Source organism: Sarcophilus harrisii, chromosome 5 (assembly GCF_902635505.1).
Source record: "Sarcophilus harrisii chromosome 5, mSarHar1.11, whole genome shotgun sequence".
NCBI classification, from domain to species: Eukaryota; Metazoa; Chordata; class Mammalia; order Dasyuromorphia; family Dasyuridae; genus Sarcophilus; species Sarcophilus harrisii.
The window spans coordinates 18,701,699-18,715,577 of NC_045430.1; the positions used below are offsets into that span (position 1 = coordinate 18,701,699).

At 43.2% G+C, this 13,879-nt stretch overlaps 1 protein-coding gene across 1 annotated transcript in view; it reads right to left on the reverse strand.

Moving 5' to 3' along the window:
- Positions 1–13,879, reverse strand: part of BTBD11 (BTB domain containing 11) — a 322,211-nt gene that overhangs the window by 24,017 nt on the left and 284,315 nt on the right. Inside the window, 5 exon segments of the mRNA XM_031938943.1 lie at positions 3,382–3,602; positions 4,287–4,422; positions 4,562–4,655; positions 8,069–8,170; positions 10,630–10,719. Of these exon segments, the coding sequence (XP_031794803.1) occupies positions 3,382–3,602; positions 4,287–4,422; positions 4,562–4,655; positions 8,069–8,170; positions 10,630–10,719 (643 nt within the window).

Here is a 13,879-nt window from a genome sequence, read left to right on the forward strand (position 1 = left end):
CTTTAGAGTGTAATCCTTAGTAAACATTTATTAAGCACCTACTATGTGCCAGGAATTGTGCTAAATACTGGGGATAAAAAAAGAGGCAAAAGACAGCCTCTGTTCTCCAATGTGGTCACTTCATTTCTGTAGACATTTTTAAGCGCCTACTATGTGTCACGCACTGGTATAAATACTGAGGATACAAAAAAGAGGCAAAAGACAGCCCCTGTCCTCCAATGTGGTCACTTATTCTTTGTGGATGTTTTTAAGTGCCTACTATGTGTCAGGCACTGTGCTAAACACTGAAGATACAAAAAAGAGGCAAAAGACAGCCCCTGTCCTCCAATGTGGTCACTTCTTCCCTGTGGATATTGCTTTCTTCTCTTGTAAAATGTAGGCAAAAATATGGAGGCTCATAGAATTACTGATTTAGAAATGAAAGAGTCCTTTCATTTTATCGAGGGGGACAATAAGGCAGAATAGTTGTGACTTGCCTAGGGCTGCCTGGCTGGTAAATGTCTGAGGTGGCTGAGTCCAGGGCTTTCTTGCCAGCTCCAGTGCCCTTTTGGCTCCCACACACATAGAAAGGAAGTCAAGAACTTGGCAAACTTTAAAGAGCTAGAGAAACTTCAGCTATTATTAACAACTGGTCCCCTGCTCGGTGTCCCAAATCTGACTATCCTTCATCCCCATGGTAACAGTATCCTTGTCTCCATCCCCATCAGTGCACACTCAGAAGAGGGAACTCCCGGTGAGGAAATGCCCTTTACTAATGAAAATTATTTCCTTTGCTGAAACTTATAGTCTTTTAGAGCAAAGCTTCTTAAACTATAGGTTATGATGCAATATGGGTTGTGTAACTGAATGTTAAAATTATGATTTATTATTGTAAATATTTGATTTACATACCTATTTTATATGCCCATATACCCAGGGTTGTGTAAAAATTTTGTGTAAAAATTTCTTGGGCTTTCAAAAAGGGGTCACGAGTGGGAAAAGCTTAAAAAGGGGAGCTAGGTGACTTGGCCATAGACTAAAACCACTATGACTTGAATCTACTTCAAGGCCATCTTTCTATTCATTAATGTTCTCTTCTTTCCCCCTTCTTATGATTATAGCTAATAATACAGAGCGTGGATGTGCAGACTGATATATCGATGTATATAATTGTTCACTGTTAGACTCAAGGACTGTTCTAGCTGTTTCCAAGTAACTGAAAAGCTGCCATGTAGACGAGGGGTTAACCTTGTTCGGCTGGACCCAAAGGAGAAGCTGGACCACTGAACAAGAGAGGCAGATGGCTATGCAGGAAAAACTTCCTGCCAATGAGCTGTCCCAGAAGAGAGGGTGCTGCTCTACCGAGTTTCCTCTTGTTTGAGATATTCAAGCAGAGAGGGAGAAGAACTCGCATCGATTTTGTTTTAGGCATATGGCGGGAGAGAATCTTGGTCTAATTTGGGTTGGACACTCAGGCCTTTCATAACACTGAGATTCTGGGAACTCCACATAGCTGCCCCTCTCTCTGGGTTAATTAGCCCTTTGCCCTTCCAGGTATAATTGCCCCTTCTGTACTTTGGAAGAGCCATGGGCTCCAATATGGCTTCTGCCGAAAGCGTGTTGTCTGACCTTTGAGGCTCTCTAGTGCTCTTCCTGTAGAATAAGGGGCTTGGACAGCCTTCTCTCTAAGAACTCCTCTAACTTCAGAGGGCAAAATCTTCTGATTTCTTGGCGGTTGCATAGAGAGTGAGGTCAATGGCCTCAGTGAGAATGTTGTAAGGGGTAGGTCCTGAAACTCATTCCTGACATGGAAGCCCATTTGTGCTAAGGCACAGAGATCTGATCATGTATGAGCATGACTAATGGGCCATTTAACTAGGTCACAGCCTGCTTGAAGAGGTACTATATATATTCTGTGTGTGTGTGTGTGTGTGTGTGTGTGTGTGTGTGTGTTTCACCACAACTGTTCCCATAGGAATCAGAAGGGTGGAACCCATTTTCTTCGATTCTCCTTTACCAGAAGATTTTTATAATCCAACATTCCTACATTGCATATCCCTCCCTCCCCAACCCCAAAAGGACACTCTCAAGCATCTGATAGTTGCAATTTCCCTTTCCCCACAATCAGCCTGTGATTTAAGGGCACAAATGAGAGAGAGCATCTCACACCAAGCTGCCTATTTGAATCTAAGTTGCATAATCATGCAAAATGACTTCTCCATGCAAGCGCATGTAGCTTCTCATATATTAAACTACAGGAGAGAGAGAGAGAGAGAGAGAGAGAGAGAGAGAGAGAGAGAGAGAATGAAGGAGGGGGAGGGAGGCAGGGAAAGAGGGAGGGAGGGAGAAAGAAAGAGAGAATGAAGGAGGGAGAGAGGGAGGAAGTGTGGGAAGTAGAGGGAGGGAGAAGAAGGGAAGGAGAAGGAAGGAGGAAGGGAGAAAAGGGAGAGACCATAAGAGACAGAGAGAGAATGAAAGAGGGAGAGGGAGAGGGAGAGGAAGTGTAGGAGGTAGAGGGAGTGAGAAGGAGGTAAGGAAAAAAGGAAGAGGAGGGAAGGAGGAAAGGAGAAAGAGAGAGGGGGGGATAAAACAAAAGGGGGGAGAGACCAAGAGAGAGACACAGAGAGAGAGAGAGAGAGAATGAAGAAGGGAGAGAGAGAGAGGAAATGTAGGAAGTAGAAGGGAGAAAGAGAGTGGAGGAAGGAAGGAGGAAGAAAGAAAGAGGGAGAGCAAGAAAAGGAAAGGGGAAAGATAAAGAGGGGGGAAGGAAAGGAGAGAGACAGAGAGGTTTTTTGAAGGGGCACAGCTTGCCCAACGAACACTTTTTTAAAAAAAGAAGGAAAGAAAGAAATCTTGGCAAGCTTGCTCAGCTCACATCCATTAGGCAACACCCTTCTCTTAGGCTGTGAGGCTGTTTCCCACTTTCTTAGCCCAGTGATTTCTAATTGTCCCAATTTCTGTCTTCAGGTTTAAGGCGGGCGGGCTCCTAAGCTCGGCTGGTCTCCGTGGCTTAATTTTATCCCCTCACACCCTAGATAAAGATGGAGTATGAACTGTCCTGGGCAGGAGCCACTCCACACCTTCCTTTTCTACCACGGGGGTGCAGAGGCAAGTCAGTAGGGCTGCTGTGACCCCTCTGCCTGCCGCCACCCAATTGTGGGGTTGGGTGGGGGAAGAGATGGCCCAGGAGATGTTTTCTAATGATCCTTTTTTTCTCAGCTCTGTCCTGCTGCGATTAGGGGAGCGGCCAGTAGCGACATCCTTGTCTGGGTTAGGCCCTCGGACTAGCCTCTCCAGCCAGTGCATGCGCTCCAGCCAGGAGGGCCTGGCCCTGGGAGGCCCCAGACTGATCAGCCCAGCTCTAGGAGGGCCAGGGACGGGGGAAAGGGAAGCAGGACTGACCTATACTCCTTATGTCAATTGTGACATCCACGTAGCCATGCTCAGCGCTGTGATACATGGCCTCCCTTAAGGCCTTCAGTTTGGCCTTGCTGTTGCGGCTGGCGCACAGGGGCGGCGGGGCTGTCTCCGCCAAGTCAGTGCCCTCGGCCAAAATCTCCTCCAGGGATAGGATGTCGTTCTTCTCCTTCTCTGGCTGAGCAAGAAGTTTGCGGAACACATTCCTGTCAATCACAAGCCCAAGAGAGAGGAAGACACTCAGAGAAGGGGCCTGCCACGCTGGGGGGCAGGGGAGGGGCAGAGGAGGCCTATGGGCCGCGGCCTGAGGGGTACGTGGGGACCTCCTGCCACCTCCCCTTAAACGAGAGCTATAAATCTTCGGGTGGGACTGTCTGCAGAGGGATTCTGTAGCATCTCCTCCTGGGGGGATGGTCCTACCGAACTTACGCAGAACACTCACGGTAAGCAATTTCTCCTAAGATTGGAAACCTACCCTTAGGCCAGGATTTTTATGCTTTCCCTTCTAGGGGAATTTGATTTGCAAAATACCCAGTGCTTAAAATCCGAGTTTGGAAATTTTAAAATGGATGCCCATATACATTATGTTAAAAATATATACTTCCATTTTCTTCTTATTTTTAAAAGGCTCCATCCTCTTCCCTGGAGTTGATGAGCTAAAACATGCACAAGGGATCTCTTCCTGAAGGTGAGCACGGGAGGCACTCATGCGGTTAAAAGTGAGGCCCCAAGAGGGACAATCTGATGGACTACAGAGAGCTGGCTTTTGGTGAAAGCTGATGGAGATGTCTAAGGGTTGGGTGGGGCAGGGGTGGAAAGTCCCTGATGTGGTTTCTTGGTGTTCCGTGATGCTCGGAGTCTGCTGTTATCGATCCTTCTTCCTAGCCTACCTGTGTCCGTGGGCTGCGGCCTGGCTGAAAGAATTCATATCGCCCTGTGAGGTTGGAGAAATGCCATTTCTGTACACTGTTCCTATCACTGGATCGGCTCCTCGCTCCAACAGCAAACTAACCAGTTCAAAATTTCCTGTAAGCCCAGAGAAGGGTGTGTTTTTATCCAAGAAGATGAACATAGCATCCTATGCACATACAACTTCAGGGGGATGGGGCAGGGAAGGGGAGACGGGACCCTCCCCTCGTGAGAAAGAAGCCCTCTTCTTCCTTACCTACAGCGGCAGCCAGCTGCAAGGGTGTTTCCGAATAGTTCTCCTCCCCGTGGTCTAAAGAGCCTTCCACTTTGGCCCCGGCATCTAGTAAGAGCTGTGGAGAGAAAGCGGTCATTTGGAAGTGCTTAGGGAACGGACAGTTCCTCCAGATTCATACACTCCAAAGCTCCGAAGGTCATTCAGAATCCTTGGAAGATCTGATTGTGGCAACAATGGAAGGGACTTCAGGGGCCATCTAGTTCAATCTCTTCATTTTACAGAAAAGGAAACTGAGGCTAAGGGAGGCAAATACCTAACTGAAAGTTCGATAGTAAGTAGTAGAAATATATGAGATGTTAATTTCTTTTCAAATGCACCATTCCCTTTGTCCCAGAATAGAATCCTTCGACAATTTTAAAAGATATTCTGTTATCTTCTAGCGATACCCTCTTCTCATGGCCAGAGTGACCACAAAATGACCCAAGGAGAAGTTATGTGGCTCTCTTGGAGCTGGAAGGGTGAGTTAGAAAGCATTTCGACCTATTTCCTACCCACTGTGAATGTGATACAGAGAAAAAATCACATTGGCTCTGGAACCAAAGGATCAGGATTCAAAATCTGCCTTTGACGCTTAATGGTCACTTCCACGGGCCTCAGTTTCTGCAACTGTAAAATGAGAGAATTGGACTCAATGGCCACTGAGATCCCTTCCAGAGTTGGGGGTCTTAGAATTCTCTGTAACATTCCTGATGAGGGTGGAGCCAAAAGAATCCTGTCCTGGAAGTCTTAGGAAAATTAAGTTTGAGTTTTGGCTCTGCCACTGTGTTCTCCTTGAGCAAGTCACCTGTTTTTAATTCTTGATTTCTTTATCCATAAAAAAGTGAGTGATGGGATGTGGGACTAGATCAGAGGTTCTTAACCAGGCCCAATTTATGAACCTATTAAATTTTTAAAAATATCTATTTAATTAAACTAATTAATTGTTTTTTGCTGTGGCAGTTGGGGTTAAGTGACTTGTCCAGGGTCACACAGCTAGGAAGTGTTAAGTGTCTGAGGCCAGACACTTAAGTGTTAAGTGTCTATTATAAAAGTATGTCCGGTCCTTCTGACTTCAGGGCTGGTGCTCTATCCACTGCACCAAACAGCTGCCTCCTTGATATCTATTTTAATGGAATTGATTTCCTCTGTAATCCTGTTATTTTATTTTATGCATTTTGAAATATGATTTTGAGAAGGGGTCCATATAGGCTTTACCAAACTATCAGAAGGGTTCAGGACACAAAAAAGTCAAGAACCCTTGGGCTAGATAGTCATTAAGCTCCCTTTGAGCTCTGATATTCTTGGGATATGTAAGGACAACTTTCCAAATAAATACATTAAATAAATTAACCTGCAAAAAGTTTTAACAGGTTACTCTCTCAGCCTCTTTCCCCCAATTTTTTATTGGGGGGGGGGAAGACATGTGACTTTACTGGTTCTGAGGAACTTTCAGCGAGCAAACTCTCTTTACTAATGGAAATCAGCAATTGTTCTCCACCTTAGATAGTTACAGAAGATACTTCAAGGTTAAATGACTTGAACAGTATCAAGTAGCCAATCTATCAGAGGAGGAACTAGTCTTCCTGACTTGAAAGCTGGTCCAATTCTAGTTGTGTGCTCCTGTTCTTTTGGGTTAGGACCTTTGATTTCACTGGTGTAGGGAATTTTAGGTGAAGAAACTCCCTCTACCGATTCAACTTCCACCACCTATGTAGAGACTCAGATAATTGTCTGGGGTAAGAAAAGGTGGGACTTTTAGCCAGGTCTTTCTGATCCCTAGGTCAGATATTTATTTTAACCCTTATGTTACACTGTTCCCATGTACCCAGAAGAGTTAAGCTTCCTCTGCACTTGCTCTTTGTTTTCATTTGGAACACATGTCATTAGCCCTCTTTAACAATGAAGGACAACGATTCTTTTTGTACAGCAAAATAACAGTTTGGACATGTATACATATATTGTATTTAACTTATATTTTAACATATTTAACATGTATTGGTCAACCTGCCACCTGGGGGAAAGGGTGGGGGGAAGGAGGGGAAAAATTTTAACACTGACAATTGCCAAAGCTGAAAAATTACCCATGCATATGTCTTGTAAATAAAAAGCTATATTAAAAAAATGAAGGACGACCAATAAGAGCTTTGAAGACAGAAGTAATGTTCCTACTTCCTATTTCAGAGCTATGGACAAAGAGAATGTACCACACAGCACTGATTGACTTGTAAAAACTTTCTTGAGTGAATATGAAATTGCTCCGTCGATTTGTCAACATCACTGCCTAAAAGAAATCGGTACTCCTTTGCATTCGCTTGCTATAAATTGCTACTCTTCTTTGGTGAGGGGGTGAAAGCATTCTATGGCTGTGCTACAGAAGATAATCAAAGACCTTTTCCTATCCCTTAGCAGGGTAAAACCTCAAAGTTGTAAGGTGCTCACCTTACATGGATCCTGAAGTCAGTTACTGTTAGCACAGAAGGAAAGGCAGGGCAACTGAACAGTAGGGAGTAAATATGTAGCAAACATGGCCAAGGATACCGAGGAGGGCACAACCGAGGGGGGTGCTGGAACCTATTTATACTAACCAACCATTAAATTTTCAATGTAAAAAGTAAGCAAATGCTACAAATCAGAGTTTAATTGATTATTTTGTTGACTGTCTAGAGAACGTGTTAAAGATGCAAATTAAACATACAAGCATGTCATGCTTACATTAGTTCCTTCTGGAGACTCAGTTAAACATTTACCAGCAGCCCACTGGCATTAAACCACTACCACCCTACTAGATGTCTTCCAAGCTAGCACATTTGGGCAGAGAGAAGCAGGTCATCGACTGAGGGAGGGAGAGAAGAGATGGGAAATTGCTTCAGCAGACTCTAAGTCTTTAGGATGCTCATGCAAATCTTTCCTTATTTATCTGTTAGATGGATTTCTCTTGTCCTCTAAATGTTCCCAGGAGGATCTTCTGACATGCTTGTGGTGCCTCGTTTCCTGAAGCCCTTGGCTATGGATGATTGGTCAGTCTGTGATGGACCTTGTCCGTAAGTTCAGCGGAAGCTATAATCTTAATGCCATTATTTAAGACCTTTTCCTTTGAGTGATCAAAGGATCCTGACAGTTTCATAATGAAGCTCCATTATATTAAAACTCATAGGGTTTTGGTTTTTACTTAAGAAAATGGAAGGAACAAGTACATAAATATAACTGATCAAGAGGAGAACTTGGAAAGAATTTTTCCAGGTTTTCAATTTAGTTTTTTTTTTAAATAATGGTGATTTTGTGTGTGGCCATTCCATATTGGTTAAAGCTAGGTAATATAGATAATTACATATGATATCTTCATTTATATGATATGAATATGCTATATTACTACTACACCTAACCAATATGGCCATCCTCAGAGAAATGCATGCTGGTTGAGCCAGAGAGAGAGAAATGCAAGGGGCAAAATCACAGGTTAGGGATGTGGGTAATAGAATATAGCAATACCTGAACTACAGGAATATGTCCATGCAATACAGCAAATGTCAGAGCCGTCCAGTGGCGGGTCTCAGGGTGGACAGATGGATATTTGTGAGGAGTACTGATTACCTACAAACAAATTGAAATTATTTTCAAAAGGTGATCTTTGAAATACTTCTGCATCGCAAATATGACTTCTGTTTATCTTTCTGTGTACATCGGATTCACAAGAAGAAAGATAGAATAAAGGTTTGAAATAAAATGGTTAGAAGGGTTCTTTTTGTGTCTTTGTGACCAAATCTATAAACATTTCTTGTTGGGAGTGAGACTAGAGCTACCTGCCCGGGGATTTGACAAAGGGATAGTTGGAGAATGTGGCTCAGTGGACGATTCCATTTCTGGACTGTCAAATACTCTGGAGAACAAAAGAAATTCATTGTGGATTTCTACTCCACAGAGAGAATCGGTGATTTTCTTACACAAACAAAAGATAGCTTTCGAATAAACATACTAAAACCTCAAAAAACCCAACCCCAAGTGAACCCCCAAACTAAAGTGGTTTGCCATTTCCCTCTCCATCTTCTCTGCTGTTTCCTGTTGCTTAGATCCATGGAAACAGAAGCTGGCTGACATTCACTGGAGGCCAAATGATTGCTTCTGCTGAGTTCCTTCTATGCTTGTGTCCCTTCCTTAGGTCCAAGATGATTTGTTAAGCTTAGGAAAGTTGGGAAGTCAAATGTCTTAAAAGGGTTTGACTTATGGGCCCACACTTTTTATTTCCAAAATATGCCAGGTAAGTTTTACTCAACACATATCCCCATAAAAACCAAGATCCTGAAAATAGCCGTTGATAGGATGCTGACCTTTTTGCTAGGAGAAGAAAATGAGTTCTCTCCCCTAAAACTATCTGCTTTAATCAAAGTTCACTCTTGTTTTAGTTTCTGTGTATAAATCCACCTCAAAGTAGGTCATGAGTAAGAATTCTTATGCCTAATGAACCTTATTTTAATCCAGCGATTATGAGGGGCCCCAAAGCAAGGCTGACTGGGAAATGATCGATGCCCGTTGTATGTTTCAATGATCTCTGCCAAAAGACACTCAAAGAATAATTTTTGGGGCACTCTAATCTTGGGTACATTTTCTTCATCAAACTAAATCAGGCCATCAATGAATAAGATAAATTAAGGCATTGTACTAAGTGCCGGGGATGGCTTTCAATGAAATTCAATCAATCATAGGAGCATATATCCAAGGACCTCAGAGGACCCCTACTCCATCTGTCAAGCATTTATTAAGTTCCTATTAAGAGCCAGGCACTGGTCTGGATACTAGAGATACAAAGATACAATTTTCCCTGTCCTCAGGGAGCTTACGTTCTAGCAGGACACATGATCACAAATATGATCCCTTTCAATCATTCACACCTATCCTTGGGGACTCACAGGAAATAAGGAGTGAGGAGACCCCAAATCCCTGAAGCAGTAGCTGCTTTCATAAGACTTGGAACTATTAGTTGGAACCCTGGGTTCTGTATCACTTTGTGTCCCTTTGCTTCCATTCCAAAAGAGGGCAGAACTTCCAAGTGGGGATTACTCTTTCTTTCCATTTGTTTAAAAGAAAGAAGGAAACCCATTCCAGATATTACTTTTAGAGCTCCAGAAATTTCCTGAGAATCTCCCCAAAATTTGATACCATGGTGTGTAGGCTTCCCAGGCTTGGAGGTCTGAGAGAGGAAAAGAATTGGCCTTAGTGGGTACTCAGGGCATTGTCAAGATGAGTCCCCACAAGGTATATCTTGAAGAGTTTGCCATCTCAACTTAGCCAACTTAGGAAGGAAAGCCAATAGATGAACAAGGGAGCAACTGAAGACCCAGGAGCCAGGTCGTCTCTTCCCTTTGATATTTTGGTGGACTAGAGATCCCATAGGGATGACCAAGATAGGGGGGCAGGGACGGGATCCTAGTTTCCCAGAAGACAGAGCAGCAGTGAGAGTGTCGCCAAACTCAGGGAAAGTCAGCTTTCGGCTGTAGTTGGTTGCTCATAAATGAAACACATATGGATTCTCTGGGGAGAGCATTGGAAGAGGGCATTGTTAACCTCCTTCCAGATACATATGACAGAAGGGAAAGAGGAAGAACTTGCTTTTTTTCTTCCCCCTTTCTCTGGGCTCCAAGGAAAAATGAGCCAGCCCTGGATCGGCCATTTCCTTGCTTTCCTTCCATTGATCTCTACCAACATTTCTATTTCTTTTAAAAATAAATGCTTTTACTTATGTGCTTTCCAAAAACATTATTGCTGCTTCCCAATGACTCTTCTTATCAAATCCTCTCTTACAACAAAGAAATCGAGTTAAGGAAACCTACACATTGGCTGTGTCTGACAATGGATGCCTCATTCTGTACATGTAGGACACCACCTCTCTGCCCGAAATAAGGAGGTCTATTTTGCTGTAGATCTAGACCAAAATTGGTCACTGCATCAAGCAGTTTCTGGTGACTTTTAATTCAGGCACCATTTAATAACTACTTTGTCTGTGTGAGGGACTAAACCGGGGAGGGGCTTGTGAAGGCCAACAGGGCAATGCTCACCTCCACATTCAGGTCAGCTCCGGCATCCAGCAACATCTGTACCATGGCTTCATCCCCTCGGACACAGGCGTACATCAGTGGGGTCATGCCCTGTAGCAGGTGACAAACCAAGGAGCTGAGAACACTGACAAAGCAGCTACTGTTGCCTCTCCTTAGAGGCTGGGCTTGGAATTGAGAAACCATGGGTTCAAATCCTACCTCACACACTGACTAGCTGTGTGATCCTTGGCAAGGTCCTTAATCTCCCTGAACTTCCATTTCCTCACCTATAGGTTAGGAGAATAATTGTACCTGTGTCCCAGGGTTGTTGTGAGACTTAAATGAGATGATGTGTGCGAAGTGTTCTGTACAACTTGAAAGACCACCTAACTGTGATATATTCTTAGTATTGCTTTATTGGATTTATAAAAACTTTTGTGGGTATAAGAATCAAAAAGTCTTAATTAAAAGATGTGCAGCCCTTAGTACAATTAAAATTATAAAAACCGAGGGGCCATCAATCTAGGGATGCCAGTGGCCATCTGCACCAGCCATTAAGCATTTATGAGCCAAGGGCTAGAGATAAAGACAAAAAGGAAACAGATCTTGTCCTCGTTAAGTTTCTATTCTATTGGAGATATAACAATCAATCAATCAATCATGAGCATTTATCGAGTACCTACTATGTGCCAGACATTGGGTCAAATGTTAGGGATGCAATGACAAAAAAAGGAAACAATTTCTGTCCTCAAGAAGTTTCCATCTATTGGGGGAAGACACAAATTAACAATTATTTGACTGTTTGATCATTAACCAGTAGTCACTTATTAGACACCTACTAATGCTAGTTAGGTATGAAGTCAGTAATAAGTACCTACTCTCCAAGGACCTTACATTCTGTGAGGAGCTAGATGGTACCAAGAAAATAAATAGAAAGTGATTTTTGAGGAGTGGAGTGGCAGGATGGGTTTCATATAGGAGGGAACACAAACTGAACTTTGATGGAAACCAGGGATCTAATCCAATAAATATGCCTAATTTCTGTCTCTATATGAACTGGGAAAGGTGAAAGAGAGAGGGGAAGCCTAATGGAAGGGAGCAGGGCTCACAGAGCACAGACAGCTCTAACACACAATAATATGGGAACAATGACTTAGGGATTAATCTCAAATTATTATGCCATATTTAGGGACATCAAGGAAGTTTTCTTGGAAGGATAGGGAGCATAAGATGAATTTTAATGGACTGCTCATTAACAGATAAAGATGGAATGAGGGAGAAGGACATCCGTGAATGTAAGCCAAATATTCTGGGAGGCTGGGGAAATCAAGTTCATTTCTAGCCTAGGGGGTCTCACAGGGTTGGGGACTATGTTTCAGGGTTCTAAGAAGGGAACTAAGTTGTTTGTTATCGTCCATGTGTGTTGTGGGCTTTTCTGAATGGGTAACAGAAGAAATCATTGTTATCTGGGTTCCCTTTGGGGCTTTGGGAGCCTTTCTGAAGCATATTCTGTCAAGAGGGTTAAACAAAGGAAGGGCAGGTAGTTTCCTTGACGTTTTCTCTTCTAAGGTCTGACAAGTCACATATTCTCTTTCTGTGTTTGTGTTTCTGCCTCTCTCAATACTATTTTTTCCAATTATGTACAAAGATAGTTTTCAATATTCATCTTTGTAGATGAGTCACATTCTCCTGCCACTACATGGCTGCACTACCTGTGTGATATTGGGTATATCACTTATACTCTCTTGGGCTCGGTTTCATCAGCTGTCAAAAACAAGGAGATTGGACTCAATGACATCTAAGGTCCCATGGGCATCTCCAACTTGATGTGTCCAAAACAGATCTCATTCTTTTCCCCCCAAACTCTGCTCACTTCCAAACTTCCTCATTACTGTCGATGACATTGCTTCTGGTCAGGCCGGTTCACAACCTTAATGTCATCCTCATGTCCTTGATCCCCACCTCCATATTCAGGCCATTTCAAAACCTTGTTTCTACCTCTCCTATCCAAACTAGTCTCCATTCGCAAACTCACATGGCCACCTCTCTGGTGCAGGTCCTCATCATTTCTTCCCTGTCTTCTGAAGGAGCCTCCAATTATTCTTCCTACCACAAAACTCTCTCCTACTCTAATCCACCCTTCACTCCTCTTCCAATATGATTTTCTCCAAGTGTGGGTCTGATCATGATACTCAATAAAATCGATGAAATAGGGATAACTAGGTAGTGCAGTGGATAGAACCCCAATTCTAAAGTCAGGAAGACCTGAGTTCAAATCTGGCCTCAGACACTTAACACTCCCTAGCTGTGTGACCCTGGGCAAGTCACTTAACCCCAATTGCCTTGGCAAAAAAAAAATCGATGAACTCTACTGGCTCCCTATTACCTCTAGGATCAAATGTAAAAAGTCTCTAATCTGCCCCCTCCTGGAACCTTCCCAATCTTCCTATATATAACTATAATTCAGTTATACTGCCCCATTTGCACTTCTGTAGTTGGATTATTCCATCTCTGGCCTCTGGATCTTTGTATTGCCACTCCATATTACTAGAGTTCTCTTTTCTCCACTCTGTCTTTTCAATTTTCTGATTTCCTTCAAGCTTCAGCTCAAACATTACCTTTTACATTTCTCTGATCCCGTCTACTTGCTGATGCTCCCCTCCCTAATACTAACAACAATAACTAGCATTTAGATAGCACTATAAGATTTATACTTCCATATGTTATCTGATTTGGTTTTCACAACTATCCTGTATAGTTGGGATTATTTTTAATCTTCATTTTACAGTTGAAGTTAAATTTCTTGATCAGGGTGACACAAGTAGCCTGAGGCAGGATTTGAACTCAGGACTTCCTGACTCCAAGCCCAGCACTCTATGCACTGTGCTATCTCATCCAACTGCCCTCATTTTACAAATGAGGAAACTAAGGTCCAGAGGATTTGCTTCCCTAAGCTCACACCAATAGCCAAGATGGGCTCAGGGGTTTTGAATCCAAAGTCAGAGAACTATCCATGGTGCTAATCCCTCAAGCTCTCACAAGTAGTAAATAACCAAGCCCAGATGGGCTCAGTGGTTTTGAATCCAGAGAACTATCCATGGTGCTGACCCCTCTCATGTATTGGACCATCTTGTGTCAGCTCCAATATGGTGGATATGATGATAGGCACCATCAACCCTCCAATGATGCGAATGTTGGGCAGTGTCCTAGGCTCTCCACTCTCCTTGGTAATGTCATAATTAATCACTGACACCCCATAGTCATGTTCCCA